This window comes from Bufo bufo, chromosome 2, assembly GCF_905171765.1.
Source record: "Bufo bufo chromosome 2, aBufBuf1.1, whole genome shotgun sequence".
Lineage (NCBI taxonomy): Eukaryota > Metazoa > Chordata > Amphibia > Anura > Bufonidae > Bufo > Bufo bufo.
The window spans coordinates 666,880,470-666,900,261 of NC_053390.1; the positions used below are offsets into that span (position 1 = coordinate 666,880,470).

The 19,792-nt window shown below is 41.0% G+C and overlaps 1 protein-coding gene across 1 annotated transcript in view; it reads left to right on the top strand.

The window, feature by feature from the left end:
• The window catches only part of RXFP1 (relaxin family peptide receptor 1), a 476,211-nt gene that overhangs the window by 306,690 nt on the left and 149,729 nt on the right, over positions 1-19,792 (top strand). Inside the window, exon 3 of the mRNA XM_040418599.1 lies at positions 1,493-1,597. Within this exon, the coding sequence (XP_040274533.1) occupies positions 1,493-1,597 (105 nt within the window). The remainder of the gene's footprint in view (positions 1-1,492; positions 1,598-19,792) is intronic.

The following is a 19,792-nucleotide window of genomic DNA, read 5'->3' on the forward strand; positions in this document are numbered from 1 at the left end:
GATTGATGAAACACCGTCCATAGTACAAGTCATTCAGGTAGGGTTCATAACTAGACACCAGTTTGTCCAGCACATTGGATGCCATTAAAACGAGAGAAACAATTGCTGTAGTAAATTGCATTATTTCTGGTAGAAGGGAACTCATTTGTGCCAGGATCCACACTCCGTGTACATAAAGAAGACACACCTATCGTCCATTGGATTAACCGTTATCCATCTGTTCATCACAGCATTCCAGAAATAGATTTTCCCCATCAGCTTAGCTGTATAAGGGCTTTTTGTGGGAAGGTTGTATTTGCTATGCTTACAATTAAAAAATGAAAAATTTAGGGGAGATTTTTTTTTTAATCCATCAATTTGTATTTTTATGTTTCATTGTTGTTTCCTTTTTAAGGATACCAAACAGGGGGATATAAGATCAATAAAGACCACCTTAAAATACAAGAAAACCAGAGTTGCCATTGTGTAGCATTCTTTTTTATATATTTCATCCAAGTTTGAGATATGAAGTGTGAGCTCAAAGACCCTGAACAAGGCAGTACACTGTTTAAAGTAGATATGTGCAGTCCTCATGTGAGTATAAAACATGAAGATATAATTTTTAATGATTTGATTCAGTATTTTTATGTAAAAAGCTGTTGCGATGCCGTCAGTACACAGATAAAGCCCATGAGTCCTGCTTCCATGCCCACACTCTGACAGCTTTTTCTATATAAGTAGAGCATGAGTAGCTGTCAATCACTCTGTGCGAAACTGAACTCAGGCTTTCTTTAAGTCCTGGAAATAGATTATTTCTACTAAAAATACTGAATCAAATCATAAAATAAAAACATACCGTATATAAAAGTGCTTGAACTACTAAAATATAAAAATCACAGCAGATTTCCCCATAATAGTGCGTCACAGCAGATTCCCCCATAACAGTACATCGCAGCAGATCCCCCATAAGTGTGTCAGCGGCAGATCCCCATAACAGGGTGTCATCAGCAGATCCCACCCATAATATTGTCAGAAGCAGATCCCCCATAACATTGTGTCAGCAGCAGATGTGTCAACATTATTTTAACACACCTCTGATTTAAAAAAAAAAAATTATCTTATTTTCCTCCTCTAAACCCTAGGTGCGTCTTATAGGGCACAAAATACGGTATATATCCCAGGGTTACACACTCTTATTCTATATTGCCCTAAGATAGGACTGCATAGGACACCAGTCGTAGGTGGTTTGCACCTGAAACCAGAAGACGCTAATGATAACAATAACCATTGCCTTCATGAATTCATCTCATGGCAGAAATACATAGCCTGCTGGTAGTTTATACAGCTGATGTTGACGGATGGTTGCAAACTAGAGTCAAAGGGGTTAAATAGAAGTCTTTGCTGGCAATCATTTCAGAGTCTGTGATAGATAGAGATTGTCTTGTATCTTTTTCTTCCTCATCCTATAAGGCACTTATAATGACAGAAAATCTTTCTTTTTCAAAACTTCCAGGAGACAATAATGGGTGGTCTCAGCAACTTGACAAGCACTTTGAGAAACACTATGAGAAGTTTGGTGTGAATATCTATGACTCTGAGATGAAGGAAGCAGAATGCTGTAAGTAGCCATTTCATTATACTGAAAATGACTGCAAGTAGCTTACAATCAGAAATGTAGCAGCATCCTGAAATGTTAAATTACACAAGGAATCAGCAATCTATTTCCGTATATAAAAGAATGAGGATTTGAACTAGGGTATCATTGTCTTATTTACCTGTTATCAATGCTTAAATACATCCATATTATGGCAAGGTCGGTTTTATAGAAAATGTGGCCCTGTGTGACAGGCAAAGTAGAGCCCCTCAGTTGCCATGTTTAACCAGTTTCATAAGCAACTCGCTCTTTCTACAATAAATAATGGTAGGGCAGCAGGGTGCTGGGGTTGGAGAAGTGGGTATGTCAGAGCTGATAATATTGGTGCTGGGGTTGGAGAAGTGGGTATGCCAGAGCTGATAATATTGGTGCTGGGGTTGGAGAAGTGGGTATGTCAGAGCTGATAATATTGGTGCTGGGGTTGGAGAAGTGGGTATGCCAGAGCTGATAATATTCTGTTTACTGTCAAATAACCTGCAGGAGATTGCAATAATATGCATATTGTGCCCCCCACCTAACCAGCCAAACCCTATACCAGCAACAACCCCTGTTTAAAGATGCCACGCGGCCATTAACAATGAAGACCGACTATACAGTGCGGTCTTCGTTATTAAATGTAAGGCAGCACGAAAGGGCTCTGTGCCGCATACGGAGGTTCCGCAATACCCGGGTCACCAGACATGTGCATTCCCCATCACGGATGCGGACCCATTCACTTGAATGAGTGCAAAAATCCGGAGAAGCGGTGGGGAAAGGAGGCACGGAAGCCCACGGAAGCAGTACGGAGTGCTTCTGTGGTGTTCCGTGCTTCCGTCCCGCCAAAAGATAGAACTTGTTCTATCTTTTTGCGGAACGGACGGATCGCGGACCCTATTCAAGTGAATGGCTCTGCGATCCTCATGCGGGTGCCCGACGGTCGGTGCCCTTATCTTCGTGGGCAAGAGGCCTAAGGCTATACCTGATTTATAGCAATTTGTGAGTAATTAATTCGTAACAAATCAAATTTCTTGGCAAACTTCAGCGAAGTTGACAAATCAAATTTTTCAAAACTTTGCTCATCCGTACAATCAATCACTGTTAACAGAAATTTAAATGTATGAATTACAAATTTTTTCTGATTTTTTTCCCCACAAAACCTATATATCAATCTGCTCAGCTCCTCCTGCTCTATAACATGCTGCCTGCAGATTGCACTTGGTGGTGACAGATCCTCTTTAAGTTCTCGGAGAGAAGGGTTCATAAAAAAAGGGGGGCCTGGGAAATTGTCTAGTTTGTTACCAACTAAAACCAACCCTGTATTATACAATTATGGCGTAGCAAAATATAAAAAAAATATTTGTAGACTCTTCTGACTTTTATTTTCCATTGAGTTTTACTTTGTTTTCCCTTTATACTCTTCTGTGGAATAATCCGTAGATTACTTTGAAGATTGTGTTGTACTGCAGTGGAGTATTACAATGTACAGACTTTTGCTGATCAATGTTCAAGCCAGTAAAAAAAATAAGATGTTGTACTAATTTGGACAAAACTGTGTGACATAATGTCCTGTACTAGGATTCTCTGTTACACACAGGTCCTAGGTCTCCAATTAAGGGGATGCAGTGCTGACTAATGAGATTATAAGGCAAGGTTATTATTAATGTTCCTTGCTTTGTTCACTATGCAAATCATTTTGGTGAGAAAATTGTTTTTGTCATTTGGTTACATATAAATTTGTATACCTAAGCAAATCTTTTCTTAGAAGCAATACTGGAAAGTACCTACTGAACACACTAAAAGAGAACGCGACACCTATATTTTTTTTTCGCCAATTCAAATGTGACAGTGATTCCTTTTTTCTTTAATGTTTTTATTTTCTGATTGTAGGTTTTTATTCAATTATCTCTGCAAGATTTCAGGGTCAACCATCTTGCCTGAGCTACTGTTTACAGCATTTATAGATCTGCTTTAGAGCATTTAGAGCAGCCACGTGGGCTGCAGACACAATAGACTACAGATGACCTCATTGACTTCTATGAGAGTGTTTTTTAGACATGTTGTATGACCTGTGCAGAGGTTACTGTACAGGGAGGGGGTGTAGATAAGCTATGACATCACTTATTGTGATTACAAGATTCTGTGCTATCTATACAGAGGTTTTGTCTTTGTAATCTCGCCTTTGATAATGAGACGTCTGCATATGCTTGAGCTTTATACGTTTCTGTCGTATGTGTTTGGGCGTATAGTTTAGACATATGTTACAGCTATACTTTTCTGCACATACAATACATCAGGAAATGCTCCCAGAGTATACACTAAAAATGTTATGAACAGTAGTAAACATGATAAAATATCTATACAAAGTATCTATAATCATTCACATGGAGTTTTTGGCAAATTTTTGTATGCATTTTTTTTTTTGAGCCAAGACCAGAAGTAAGTCCAGCAGGAAAGAAATATATAAGTATTTTTTTTTAAATGCATTTCCTTTTTTGTATCCACTCTTAAAGGGGTTGGCCCATTATAGACAATGGTGTACCCACACCTAGCGATATGCCCCCATTGTCTATGATGGGCCAACCCCTTTAAGTTTAGCTCTTAAACTGCATCAAAATCTACATGTTTGGTTTCAGCTATACCAATACACAGACAAAAGATAATTGAATTATTGCCCATAAGGATGTAACTGACATCTTTTGAGGTAACGTGGTATTGTAAGTAGTAAGTTTTCTTATCTCTCATTCTATGAAATGACCTGGTGTATACAGACACGTGATCTATTAACATGGTAGCACATATGCATGCTTATGGGAGCAGTGGAAACTGCTAGTAATCTAAGAGCTGGAGTATAATAATCTACATCCAGTAGTGCCCTCAAAATTGCTATTTGTGTTCTTCAAGCCTTTGTGTGAATTGGTTGATTGAGTACTGTGCACCTAAATCATGTGATACCTGTCATAAACTGTGTTGTTACTTCCCTCTCCTCCACTGGCTGCATGCCTTTTGACCAAAGTGCCTTGTACGGATCTGCTCTACAAATTCAACTTTGCTATTTTGGCTGCAATCCACCTCTGCTATGTGTCTGTTTTCTGCTTGAACCCGTCAGCCACACCTACTTTTCCAACAAAACAAGGAATAACTATTTCTTGGGACTAAACTCAATTTCTATGCAACATCATGCTTTCATGGACTGCTTTAGATTAACTCTACTATTTAATGTATGTTTCCTATAGCAGTCACTGCTTCTCATGCTGATCTCATCTACATTCTCCTGGTTCTGGTCCCATCCAGCTTGGTGTCCTTGTGGATTCTGCCTCTTAACACTAAGTTTCAAGTCTGCTTCTAGTTTTTACTCCTTATCTAGTTCCTGACTTACCCATGGATACAATTTTTACTGTTGTGTTCATGCTCTAGTCCTTTTGCAGTGTTGCTGATACAGTCCAGTTATAAGTGGCCAACCTGGATTCACATTGCCAGCCTGTCTCCTGCTACCTGCTACTAGCTTGTGTCTTGGTACCCACTACCAGCCTCTGTCTTGCTAACCACCTGCCAGGCTGTGTTCTGCTACCAGCTTGTGTACCGTTACTCCACTATCCACAGTTATATACTCAACTTTGCTTCTCCACAATTACCAACTTGGCCCTGTTGAGCCTTTTTTTCCATATTCCTGGACTGCCTGGTTGTCTTACTATTTGCTCATACTGTATGTTAACTTCACATATCCGTTTTGTTCTTAATGCTGCATCCGTCTGCCAACTTGTTTCATTCTTGTATCATCTTATTTATATATGCACTGCACTATTGCAGTTATTTCTATTGAAAGTGTATAGGGGCGTATTTCAGTAAAATAAGAAATATATATACGCACTTTACTGTTGCAGTTATTTCTGGTGAAAGCATATAGGGGCGTATTTCACTAAAATAAGAAAAATATATACGCACTGCACTGTTGCAGTTATTTCTGGTGAAAGGGTATAGGGGCGTATTTCAGTAAAAAAAAAAAGACAAATATATACGTACTGCACTGTTGCAGTTATTTCTGGTGAAAGCATATAGGGGAGTATTTCAGTAAAATGAGAAAAATATATACGCACTGCACTATTGCAGTTGTTTCTGTTAAAAGCATATAGGGGCGTATTACAGTAAAAATGAAAATATCTACGCACTGCACTATTGCAGTTATTTCTATTGAAAGTGTATAGGGGCGTATTTCAGTAAAATAAGAAATATATATACGCACTGTACTGTTGCAGTTATTTCTGGTGAAAGTGTTTAGGGGCATATTTCACTAAAATAAAAATATATACGCACTGCACTCTTGCAGTTATTTCTGGTGAAAGCATATAGGGGAGTATTTCAGTAAAATAAGAAAAATATATACGCACTGCACTATTGCAGTTATTTCTGTTAAAAGCATATAGGGGCGTATTACAGTAAAAATGAAAATATATACGCACTGCACTATTGCAGTTATTTCTATTGAAAGTGTATAGGGGCGTATTTCTGTAAAATAAGAAATATATATACGCACTGTACTGTTGCAGTTATTTCTGGTGAAAGCGTATAGGGGCATATTTCACTAAAATAAGAAAAATATATACGCACTCCACTCTTGCAGTTATTTCTGGTGAAAGCGTATAGAAGCGTATTTCAGTGAAAAAAGACAAATATATACGCACTGCACTATTTATTTGTTTTCTGGTTAAAGCATATAGTGGCCTATTTCATTCCAACAAGAAATATATATTCTCAGGTCAGTTCTGCAGTTATTTCTGTTAAAAGCGTATAGGGGCATATTTCATAAAAAAAGAAAAATATATACGCACTGCACTGTTGCAGTTATTTTTATTGAAAGTGTATAGGGGCGTATTTCAGTAAAATAAGAAAAATATATATGCACTGTACTGTTGCAGTTATTTCTGGTGAAAGCGTATAGGGGCGTATTTCAGTAAAAAGAGAAAGATATATCCTCTGTATTTCTGCAGTTAATTCTGATGAAAGCTTATATGGGCTTATTATAGTAAAAGAAGAAAAATATATATGCACTGCACTGTTGCAGTTATTTCTGTTGAAAGCGTTTAGGAGCGTATTTCAGTAAAAAAAGACAAATATATACACACTGCACTGTTGCAGTTATTTCTGTTGAAAGCGTATATGGGCTTATTTCAGTAAAATAAGAAAAAATATATATGCACTGCACTGTTGCAGTTATTTTTGGTGAAAGCGTATAGGGGAGTATTTCAGTAAAATAAGAAAAATATATACGCACTGCACTATTTATTTGTTTTCTGGTTAAAGCATATAGTGACTTATTTCATTTTACTTCTGCAGTTATTTCTGTTAAAAGCGAATAGGGGCATATTTCAGTAAAATAAGAAAAAATATATACGCACTGCACTGTTGCAGTTATTTTTGGTGAAAACGTATAGGGGAGTATTTCAGTAAAATAAGAAAAATATATACGCACTGTACTGTTGTAGTTATTTCTGGTGAAAGCATATAGGGGCATATTTCATTAAAAAAGAAAACTATATACGCACTGCACTGTTGCAGTTATTTCTGTTAAAAGCATATAGGGGTGTATTACAGTAAAAAAAGAAAAATATATACGCACTGCACTGTTGCAGTTATTTCTGGTGAAAGCATATAGGGGAGTACTTCAGTAAAATAAGAAAAATATATACGCACTGCACTATTGCAGTTGTTTCTGTTAAAAGCGTATAGGGGCATATTACAGTAAAAAATATTTATATATGCACTGCACTATTGCAGTTATTTCTATTGAAAGTGTATAGGGGCGTATTTCAGTAAAATAAGAAATATATATACGCACTTTACTGTTGCAGTTATTTCTGGTGAAAGCATATAGGGGCGTATTTCACTAAAATAAGAAAAATATATACGCACTGCACTGTTGCAGTTATTTCTGGTGAAAGGGTATAGGGGCGTATTTCAGTAAAAAAAAAAAGACAAATATATACGCACTGCACTGTTGCAGTTATTTCTGGTGAAAGCATATAGGGGAGTATTTCAGTAAAATGAGAAAAATATATACGCACTGCACTATTGCAGTTGTTTCTGTTAAAAGCATATAGGGGCATATTACAGTAAAAATGAAAATATCTACGCACTGCACTATTGCAGTTTTTTCTATTGAAAGTGTATAGGGGCGTATTTCAGTAAAATAAGAAATATATATACGCACTGTACTGTTGCAGTTATTTCTGGTGAAAGTGTTTAGGGGCATATTTCACTAAAATAAAAATATATACGCACTGCACTCTTGCAGTTATTTCTGGTGAAAGCATATAGGGGAGTATTTCAGTAAAATAAGAAAAATATATACGCACTGCACTATTGCAGTTATTTCTGTTAAAAGCATATAGGGGCGTATTACAGTAAAAATGAAAATATATACGCACTGCACTATTGCAGTTATTTCTATTGAAAGTGTATAGGGGCGTATTTCTGTAAAATAAGAAATATATATACGCACTGTACTGTTGCAGTTATTTCTGGTGAAAGCGTATAGGGGCATATTTCACTAAAATAAGAAAAATATATACGCACTCCACTCTTGCAGTTATTTCTGGTGAAAGCGTATAGAAGCGTATTTCAGTGAAAAAAGACAAATATATACGCACTGCACTATTTATTTGTTTTCTGGTTAAAGCATATAGTGGCCTATTTCATTCCAACAAGAAATATATATTCTCAGGTCAGTTCTGCAGTTATTTCTGTTAAAAGCGTATAGGGGCATATTTCATAAAAAAAGAAAAATATATACGCACTGCACTGTTGCAGTTATTTCTATTGAAAGTGTATAGGGGCGTATTTCAGTAAAATAAGAAAAATATATATGCACTGTACTGTTGCAGTTATTTCTGGTGAAAGCGTATAGGGGCGTATTTCAGTAAAAAGAGAAAGATATATCCTCTGTATTTCTGCAGTTAATTCTGATGAAAGCTTATAGGGGCTTATTATAGTAAAAGAAGAAAAATATATATGCACTGCACTGTTGCAGTTATTTCTGTTGAAAGCGTTTAGGAGCGTATTTCAGTAAAAAAAGACAAATATATACACACTGCACTGTTGCAGTTATTTCTGTTGAAAGCGTATATGGGCTTATTTCAGTAAAATAAGAAAAAATATATATGCACTGCACTGTTGCAGTTATTTTTGGTGAAAGCGTATAGGGGAGTATTTCAGTAAAATAAGAAAAATATATACGCACTGCACTATTTATTTGTTTTCTGGTTAAAGCATATAGTGACTTATTTCATTTTACTTCTGCAGTTATTTCTGTTAAAAGCGAATAGGGGCATATTTCAGTAAAATAAGAAAAAATATATACGCACTGCACTGTTGCAGTTATTTTTGGTGAAAACGTATAGGGGAGTATTTCAGTAAAATAAGAAAAATATATACGCACTGCACTTTTGCAGTTATTTCTGTTGAAAGCGTATAGGCGCATATTTCAGTAAAATAGGAAAAATATAAACGCCCCGCACTGTTGCAGTTATTTCTGGTAAAAAAGCGTATAGGGGCGTATTTCAGTAAAATAAGAAAAATATATACGCACTGCACTGTTGCAGTTATTTCTGGTGAAAGCGTATAGGGGAGTATTACAGTAAAAAAAAAGAAAAATATATTCTCAGTGCATTTCTGCAGTTAATTCTGGTGAAAGCCTATAGTATCCTATTTCAGTCCAACAAGAAAAATATATGCTCAGCTCACTTTTGCAGTTATTTCTGTTGAAAGCGTATAGGGGCGTATTACAGTAAAGAAAAAAAAATATATATGCTTTTCACTGGTGCACTTATTTGTGGCAAAAACGTTCAGTGGCCTATTTCAGTACAGAAAGAAAAATATATACGCACTTCACTGGTGCATTTATTTCTGCTGAAAGCGTTTACTGGCCTATTTCAGTACAAAAATAAAAATATATTCTCAGTTCTCGTCGGCGGTTATATGTGTTGAAAGCATGGCTGGGAGTCAGCAGGGTGCAGCGCTGCGGTTATATGCGGTTAAATCTCCATAATGTCTCCATGATAAATCTGCAGCCTTCTTAGGAGCTGCTGTCGGGAGTAGAGATGTCCCGAACTATTCGCCGGCGAACATAGCTTGTTCGCGTTCGCCGCGGCGGGCGAACATATGCAATGTTCGGTCCGCCCCCTATACATCATCATTGAGCAAACTTTGACCCTGTACCTCACAGTCAGCAGACACATTCCAGCCAATCAGCATACCCTCCCTCCTAGACCCTCCCACCTCCTATCAAAAAGCAAGGACAGCATCCATCTTAGATTCATTCTGAAGCTGCAGTGTCACAAATTTGACTAAATTGTAATCGCAATGCGATTAATACAGGTTATATTAATCGCATTGCGAATTCAACTTAGAGCTGGGTTCCTAATGGTTGTATTGCTAGAATATAACGAAGATTGAGAATATAGTGCTATATTCGTTATATTCGTCAATTCTAGCAATACAACCATTAGGAACTCAGATCTAAGTTGTAATCGCAATGCGATTAATACAGGTTATATTAATCGCATTACGAATTCAACTTAGAGCTGGGTTCCTAATGGTTGTATTGCTAGAATATAACGAAGATTGAGAATATAGTGCTATATTCATTATATTCGTCAATTCTAGCAATACAACCATTAGGAACTCAGATCCAAGTTGTAATCGCAATGCGATTAATACAGGTTATATTAATCGCATTGTGAATTCAACTTAAAGCTGGGTTCCTAATGGTTGTATTGCTAAAATATAACGAAGATTGAGAATATAGTGCTATATTCGTTATATTCATCAATTCTAGCAATACAACCATTAGGAACTCAGATCTAAGTTGTAATTGCAATGCGATTAATGCAGGTTATATTATTCGCATTGCGAATTCAACTTACCACACTCTGAGTCAACTATGTAATTTTCCATGGGAGTTTTGCCATGGATCCCCCTCCGGCATGCCACAGTCCAGGTGTTAGTCCCCTTGAAACAACTTTTCCATCACTATTGTGGCCAGAAAAGCAAGGACAGCATCCATCTTAGATTCATTCTGAAGCTGCAGTGTCACAAATTTGACTAAGTTGTAATCGCAATGCGATTAATACAGGTTATATTAATCGCATTGCGAATTCAACTTAGAGCTGGGTTCCTAATAGTTGTATTGCTAGAATATAACGAAGATTGAGAATATAGTGCTATATTCGTTATATTCGTCAATTCTAGCAATACAACCATTAGGAACTCAGATCTAAGTTGTAATCGCAATGCGATTAATACAGGTTATATTAATCGCATTACGAATTCAACTTAGAGCTGGGTTCCTAATGGTTGTATTGCTAGAATATAACGAAGATTGAGAATATAGTGCTATATTCGTTATATTCGTCAATTCTAGCAATACAACCATTAGGAACTCAGATCTAAGTTGTAATTGCAATGCGATTAATGCAGGTTATATTAATCGCATTGCGAATTCAACTTACCACACTCTGAGTCAACTATGTAATTTTCCATGGGAGTTTTGCCATGGATCCCCCTCCGGCATGCCACAGTCCAGGTGTTAGTCCCCTTGAAACAACTTTTCCATCACTATTGTGGCCAGAAAGAGTCCCTGTGGGTTTTAAAGTTCGCGACATCTCTAGTCGGGAGCAGTGGTTCATTTCTGAGACGTCAGTATAGTGCGGGGGGAATCTGAAGACTCTTTCCATCTCCGTGCTCCGTTATATGTGGTAAAATCTTTATTGAAGTATTGTGCTGGAAAAATATATTTTATTCAGCGTTCAGGGCTGCACTTATATGCGTTAAAATCTTTTGTGAATTTTGGTGGAAAAACAAATTTTATTCAGCGTTCAGCGCTGCAGTTATATGTGGTAAAATCTTTTGTGACTTATTCCGGTGGAAAAAAAAAATTTGTATTCAGCGGTAAGCGCTGCACTTATGTGGCAAAATATTTTGTGACTTGTTTCGGTGGAAAAAAAATTGTATTCAGCGTTAAGCACTGCACTTATATGTGGCAAAATCTTTTGTGACTTATTTCGGTGGAAAAAAAATTGTATTCAGCGCTAAGCGCTGCAGTTATATGCGGTAAAATCTTTTGTGAATTATTTTGGTGAAAAAACTAATTTCATGCAGCGTTTAGCGCTGCAGTTATATGTGGTAAAATCTTTTGTGACTTTGGTGGGAAAAAATATATTGTATTCAGCATTAAGCGCTGCACTTATATGCGGTAAAATCTTTCAGCGCTGCAGTTACTGTATATGTGGTAAAATCTTTTGTGAATTATTTCAGTGGAAAAACAAATTTCCACCTCCTCCATTAGTTTCCTCCTCTCTTCATTTTCATCCTAAACACACACACAGGGCCAGTGCAAGGATTTTTGCCGCCCTAGGCAAAGATCCATTTTGCCGCCCCCTCATGTCACTCACTCACTGACAGACACACACACACACTGACAGACAGACACGCACTCAGACACTCACTGAATGACGTACACATACACTCACTGACAGACACACATACACTCACTGACAGACACACATACACTCACTGAAAGACATACAGACAGTACACATACACTCACTGACAGACACACATACACTCACTGACAAACACATACACTCACTGACAGACAGACACACACTCAGACACTCACTGAATGACGTACACAGAAACTCACTGACAGACACACATACACTCACTGACAGACAGACACACACTCACTCACTGACAGACACTCACTGACAGACATACACCTACCCACTGAAACACACACACACAGAAACTCATTGACAGACACTTACTCACTGGCAGACAAACACACACATATACTCACTGACAAACATACACATACTCACTGACAAACACACAGACACTTACTGACCGACAGACATCCACACTCACTGACATACACTCACTCACTGACATACACACACACTCAATGACAGACACACATACATTTACTGACAGAAAGTCAGACATACATACACTCACTCACTGACATAAATACACAGGCAGACACTCACTCAGTCAAACACTTAAACACTCACCTCCCTGGGGTCCAGTGTGGTGCAGCTCCTCAGTCCTCCAGCACGCCGTTTAGTATGCCGGGGCCGGAATGATGTCATATTCCGGCATCACAGAGGGCGCACGCGGCACGAGGGAGGAGTGGGGAGCTGCTAGAACAGCCTCCCTTGCCGCCCGCCTCCTCTCCTCTGGTAAGTTACTGGCAGAGCAGGCACCTGCCATCAGGATAAGCAGATGCCTGCTCTGCCATATTTAAGAAGGACCTCCACCTCCTGGCCCCGCTGTAACGGCGCTGGGGGTGGCTCAAGAGCCACTCGCCCTGTCACCCAGGGCTGCAGCCCCAGTCAGGGGGAGCCCACCAAGGCGCCCCCAGCAAGCCGGCGCCATAGGCGAACGCCTAGTTCGCCTATATGGTTGCGCCGGCCCTGCACACACACTGACTTGACCCCCCCCCCCCCCCCCACAGCTATATACGGTATATAAGTGGTGCCAGCACCACCTAGGGGGGAATCAAGGTAAATGACACTGCCAGCCTGTTGAAGGGAATTACAGCATGATACCACAATACATTTGATATGACATTTAGCAACAGTTTAAAGTGCCCACATATAGCACATAGTGGGACACTGCATCAAGATGAATCAGGCGTGGATCAGCCAGGATTTCCACACACCAATGCCTGATGCTTCAGACTAGATCATTCATGGTGCCACACCAACAATTTGACAGAAGAGACCGGTTTCTTCTGGCTACCTGCCTCAGCTACTATTCTGATGCTGCAACCTGCCTGATGCCACACATCACCCCACTCTATTACCGGGTCACTTTGTGGTCTCCTGATGCAGCTGCTGCTGCCATCTCCAAAATTGGCCTTGCAACTCTGTGGCCTCCTCATGCTACTGCCATATCCACACTATGTCACCTTGCCACTCTGTGGCCTCCTCATGCTGCTGCCATCTCCACACTATGTCACCTTGCCACTCTGTGGTGTCCTGCTGCTGCTGCTTCCATCTCCATACTATGTCACTGCCACTCTGTGGCCTCCTGATGCTGCTGCCACCTCCAAACTATGTCACCTTGCCACTCTATGGTCTCCTCATGCTGCTGCCATCTCCACACTATGTCCCTTTGCCACTCTGTGGTATCCTGCTGCTGCTTCCATCTACACCTTATGTCACCTTGCCACTCTGTGGTCTCCTCATGCTGCTGCTATCTCCACACTATGTCACCTTGCCACTCTATGGCCTCCTGATGCTGCTGCCGCCTCCAAACTATGTCACCTTGCTACTCTGTGATCTCCTCATGCTGCTGCCATCTCCACACTATGTCACCTTGCCACTCTGTGGCCTCCTGATGCTGCTGCCATATCCACACTATGTCACCTTGCCACTATGTGGTCTCCTGATGCTCCTGCTACCGCTATCTCCACATTATGTCACCTTGCCACTCTGTGGTCTCCTCGTGCGGCTTCCACCTCACCACTATGTCATAGGTACACTCTGTGGACTTCTCATGGTGTTCCCACCCTCCCCACTTTATGACTGGTAAACTATTTTTCCTTTCGGCCTGGCTGACATCATCATTTATTTGACCTTTCTTCTGATCTGTCTGAAGGAAGCAAAAATGAGATGCACAACGGGTCCTGTCTGTGTAGCAGCTGTAAGGCCTGTATGGTTCTATCAGAATTGGCTTATGATTTGGTAGCCAAAAGCAGGAGTGGGTAGAAAATACAGAAGACATGCAAATTTTCCATTCACTTGTCATCTCTGTTTTACATCCACTCCAGTTTTTTTTGGGCATTAGCAATACTGATAGATTATTGAGCAAATGCTGACCGAGTGAAGGCGGATGCTTCACAGACAGGATCTGTTTTTTGTGGGTTATTGTTCTGACGGATCAGAGGAAGGGCAAATTAATCAGTGACTCTGTCCGGGGGTCTCTACTTGTATACGCGTTTAATAGAAAGGGTTCTGATAACATCTATGTGGAATCAGCTGGCGACAGTGTAAAAGGATGGCGCTTCTTCTTGGCACTAACATCGACCTGTAAGGCTAAGTTCATACTTGAGTTATTTGGTTAGTATTGGCCCTGTGACTGCCCTAATAAGTGAAGTGTGCAGTGACGACGCCTGTCATCTGCATGTCATACGGACTCACAGTATTATTTCACTAGCAAAGCAGACTCCTTATGCGTGTTACTACAAGGCACAGCGTTCTACACCACTATAAAGGATCTCAGCAGCCAGGAAATAGCAATTTTTTACGCGATTCGCAGCGAATAAATTCGGATCAAAAATATTCGGCGAACCAGCTGCTGTACATGTTAGGACATGGAGCAAAGAACTCTGGGAATGAGGGATCACCCACAATGCCATGCAAGCAGCCAATCAGCAGCCAGCCAGCCCTGTGATGTCACACCCCTATAAATAGTCTTAGCCATCTTGGATTCAGCCATTTTCCAGTGTACTTAGTGCAGGGAGAGATGTCAGCAGGAGCTAGGGAAAGTGCTAGGAAAGACTTAAAAACTTCTATTTTGCTGAACAGAAGTTCAGGAAAAGAGCATTACAAGTGTAGGGAAAGGATAGGGAGGAATTATTCCACACTATAAAAGGAGAGCTGGGTCCATTAGGGGAGTGTACAGCCTGGGTAAGAGGAACAATCCTATTACACCTTGCTGCACTGACTGGGGATCCAAATTTCCATTATACAGCTCTGTAATTCCAGCAAACTGGTCTTGTTATTGGGGTGCAAGTGCTGTTTGATACAGCCAGGGTTTATTACAAGGAAATATTTCTAAGTCTTATTTGCCCTTGTGCAGTTATATGTTCTAAAGCCTTTTTTGGTGTGTATTAGTGGCAAAAAAGGGCTTCTTAGCCCTTGTGTGGTGCAGTGACAAAATTACAGCCCTTTTTGGCGTGTATTAGTGCCAAAAAATATATATTATTTGTCGTTCAGCGGTGCAGTTATATATTCTAAAGCCTTTTTTGGTGTGTATTAGTGGCAAGCAAAGTATTATTTACCGTTGTGTGGTGAAGTGACAAAATTAAAACCTTTTTTGAGGTGTATTAATTTCCTTTTTATTTACTTATTTGATCTAACAGTATGTCAGACAGAGAAGTGACAGGCCCTGCACAGGGGAGGGGCAGAGGTCTAAATGTTACTGGCACAGGCACAGGTCACAGCAGAGAAAGGGAGCGTGGCAGCAGGGGTCACTTCGGCAGGCCTGAGCTCCCGGTGTCATCTAGCAGTCGTGTCCTGACCAGCAACCCAGCTGTTCTTGAATGGTTGAGTCGGTCATCCACTTCATCCCAAGTGACATCAGACACCCCCAGCCAAGAGTTGGTGTTGTTCTTCAGGCACAACCCTTGGTTGGCATGGCCCGGGAGGAGGCCCTTTGCCCTCACCTGTCCTCAACCTGCCTCTGTCCTTTACTGTTCCCTCAGCCAGAGAAGTATTATCCGCTGCTTCCTCCGGTACCTCTTACATCCAGTGACGTCTCTTTGATGTAGATGTTCTCTTTCCACATCTTCTCCTTTCAGACCTTCAGACCAGACCACCATTTTTCAGCCATTTCTCATCTCTATAGTTTGACAAACAAAATCTTAGTTTACTACTAAATCATCCTATCACCCCCAATACTGTGCCGCTGTGCTCACCAATACTATACTGCAGAAACAGATAAACCCCCTGATAATAGTAGTACCAAGCACACAGTGCCCTAAAATAACTGCGCCCTGCAAATAGTGCCCTTGACACTAATAGTGTAAACATAATGTCCCCCAAAAATAATTGTGGTAAGCTGATAGTGTGCCAAGGTGCCCCCACAGTAATAGTGCTCCCAAAAGTCCCACCAATAGGAATTATTCTCTGCTAGAGCACACATGGTAGGAATAGCTTCTAGAGTTTTTTTTTTTAAACTCGTTTTATTGAAATTTAACAAGAAAGGCATGTTACATTTTTAGAGTAGACAAGGATTAATACATTTAGGGAATATCTCACGCAGGAGATATAGTGCAAGCACTGCAGTGCTTAACAGTTCTGCATTTAAATCCGATACAGCATAAAAATTTACATAATCAAATGACTTCTGGAGGGAGAACGATGGAGGAGATCTAGCCTCAATATGCATGTTAGCATGGCATTATACATCGGTTACAGAGTACATACAAGCATTATGCACAGTCAGAGGGGATGCACACCATTCGCCCCACACTTTATCAAACTTTTGCGGGCACTTCCTATGGATAAAGATAACCTTTTCCATACTAACAGCCTGATTAACCAGCAACTTCCATTGACCCACCGTAGGCACTCTATCATCCATCCATCTCAGGGCAACAGCTTTTCTGGCAAAGAATAAGGTTTCGCTCAAGAAGATTCTGTGATGATGGCCCCAATCCTCCTCATCCAGGATACCAAGTATACAGCTCTTTGGGCACAGCGGCACCGCATTTGGAACTATAGCAGACAGCACTCCTATCACTGCTGCCCAAAAGCTCTTCAAATATGAGCAGTCCCACATGAGATGCCAGAAATCCGCTCCCTCCTGATGGCACCTATGACACCTACTGTGTGTCAGTCTCCCCATTTTCTGCAGGCGAACAGGTGTAAGGTAACTCCTATGCAGGATAAACAACTGAATCAGCCTATTAGTTACTGACGGAGAGACCCTCACTGGAGACAGCAGCGCTTCATTCCAATCGTCAGCTGATAGGGAAGGGATGGAATTTCTCCATTTCTCCTCAACAGCAAGGGGATTCATCAGCGTGCGGTTATTAAGCAAATGTGTATAGAGTGCAGAGATAATACCTTTCGGGCCCTGTGATCTGAGAACTCCTATCAGAGGGTAATTAGAAATTTTCCGGCCACCTGCTGCGAACTGTGCCGTTAGCGCATGTCTCAGCTGCAGGTATCTAAAGAAGAATGAGCGAGGTAGTTCAAACCTCTCCTGCAGCTGAGAGGAGGAACATAGATTACTCTCAGCATATAAGTCGTTCAGTTTGCGGATTCCCTGCGCCTGCCACCATCTAGCACCCTCTAAATCTTTTAAGTGAGCAAACATGGGATTATCCCATAACGGGATGTCATCTGGGATGTCTTTAAACGACCTCATTTTCGCAGCATTCCATACCTGATGGGCCATTCTATGAATAGGGAGCAAGCGCATGGAGATAAACCTCGGCCCCTCCAACACAGGCCATAGAGAGGATAATCCTAGATACTCCCTAAGGTAGTATTCTGCATTAGGTAGATCAGTTGCCTGGACCCAGGGGGTCAGAAGTTTCAGCTGTCCAGCTAGATAATAAAGGAAAAAATCAGGTAAAGAAGCGCCACCTTCTAGCTTGGGCCTCTGTAGGACCTGAAGGGACAGCTTTCGCCTGGATTCCCCCCACACAAATTTAGTCACTAACGAATGAATGCGAGCAAAGAATCCCTGCGATATCGGGGTAGACGCATGCGCCAGCAGATACAACCCTTTGGGCAAGAGAGTCATCTTGACCAAATTTAATCTTCCCATAATAGAGAGTGGCAAGGTCCTCCATGTCCTGAATTTATCCATGAACATGGACTCCAGGGGTGCAATATTCAGGGAGTACGCTAACTGGGGGTCCCTAGTGATAACAACCCCTAAATATTTGAAGAAATCTACTACTGGCAGATTGCAATACTGAGGTGGCCACGTGTGTATCCACAGAGGCATAAGTGCTGATTTCGTCCAATTTATGTGTAAACCCGAGAACTCTCCGAACTTGCTAATTATGTCAATTGCTCTAGGGAGTGTTGTCTCAGGTTCGTCCATAAAGAGAAGGAGATCATCCGCATATAATCCAACTTTGTCCATTCTCTCGCCCATGGATATTCCCTTGAAGATCTGATCTTGTCGAATCCTTAAAGCAAGGTGCTCTATAGCAATGGCAAACAAGAGTGGTGACAGAGGGCAGCCTTGCCTGGTTCCTCTGTGAAGAGTAAAGGAGTCAGATATTGATCCATTTACAAGTACATTCGCCTTGGGGAGGCGATACAAAATCTCCACCCACTCAATAAATTTAGGGCCAAAGCCAAAACAGCGTAGTACTTCCAGTAGGTACACCCATTCCACAGAGTCAAAGGCCTTGGCAGTATCCAGAGATGCCAAGGCCCAATGCTTATCCCCTGCCACTCCCACCTGTGCCATGACCTGCGCCCTTCTGATGTTGTCAGACGTCGATCGTCCTGGTATGAACCCAGACTGGTCTTTGTGTATGACTGTGGCAATGACCTTATTTAGCCTGGAGGCAAGCAATCTCGTGAGTATTTTATAATCAAGGTTTAGGAGTGATATCGGCCTATATGACCCGCATTCCAAAGGATCCTTGTCTGGCTTCAAAATAACCACTATGGTGGCGTCGTACATCGAATCCGGGAGTCTACCCCTCTGCTGTGCCGCCTGATAAATTTTAAGAAGCTCGGGTCCTAGCTCTTCTGCATATTTTTTGTAAACTTCTACTGGGATCCCGTCTGGGCCAGGTGCTTTGCCAGTAGGCAGCTCCGCCATTGCCATCTGAATTTCCTCTAGCGTAATATCAGCCTCCAGTAAAATTCTATCCTCCTCGCCAAGCTGCGGATGTCTGACCTGTCCCAGATAAGCTTCCAATTCTTGATCAGAGTATTGAGCCGCCGATCTGTATAGATCCTGATAAAAACCTTTGAATCTATTCAGTATGTCACCCACTGATTCGACTACCATCCCAGCTGTGTCCTTTATTCTAATGACCGGGGGAGACATATTATTGTTGCGCACAACGTGGGCCAATAGTTTACCTGCCTGGCTGCCCAGCTCAAAGTTCTGTTGCTTTAGAAAGAACAGCTTGCGTTCACTCTTTTCCCTGAGGTGCATCATGTACAACCTGCCTTTTAACATCCAGTCCTGCCTATTCACTTCAGAGGGGTCTAACCTGAAGGAGTTCTCAGCTACCTTACAGCTGGAGTGCAGCTCTAATTCCTTGCGCGCAGATTCCCTTTAATATATGATATGGATGACTTAAGACACCCCCTCAGATAGGCCTTTAACGTCTCCCAGAGAAGCAGTCCATCCGTCATCTCATCCTGCATTGCAAGGAATACCTGGAGTTGATCAGGGACTCTGTCATGAGAGGAC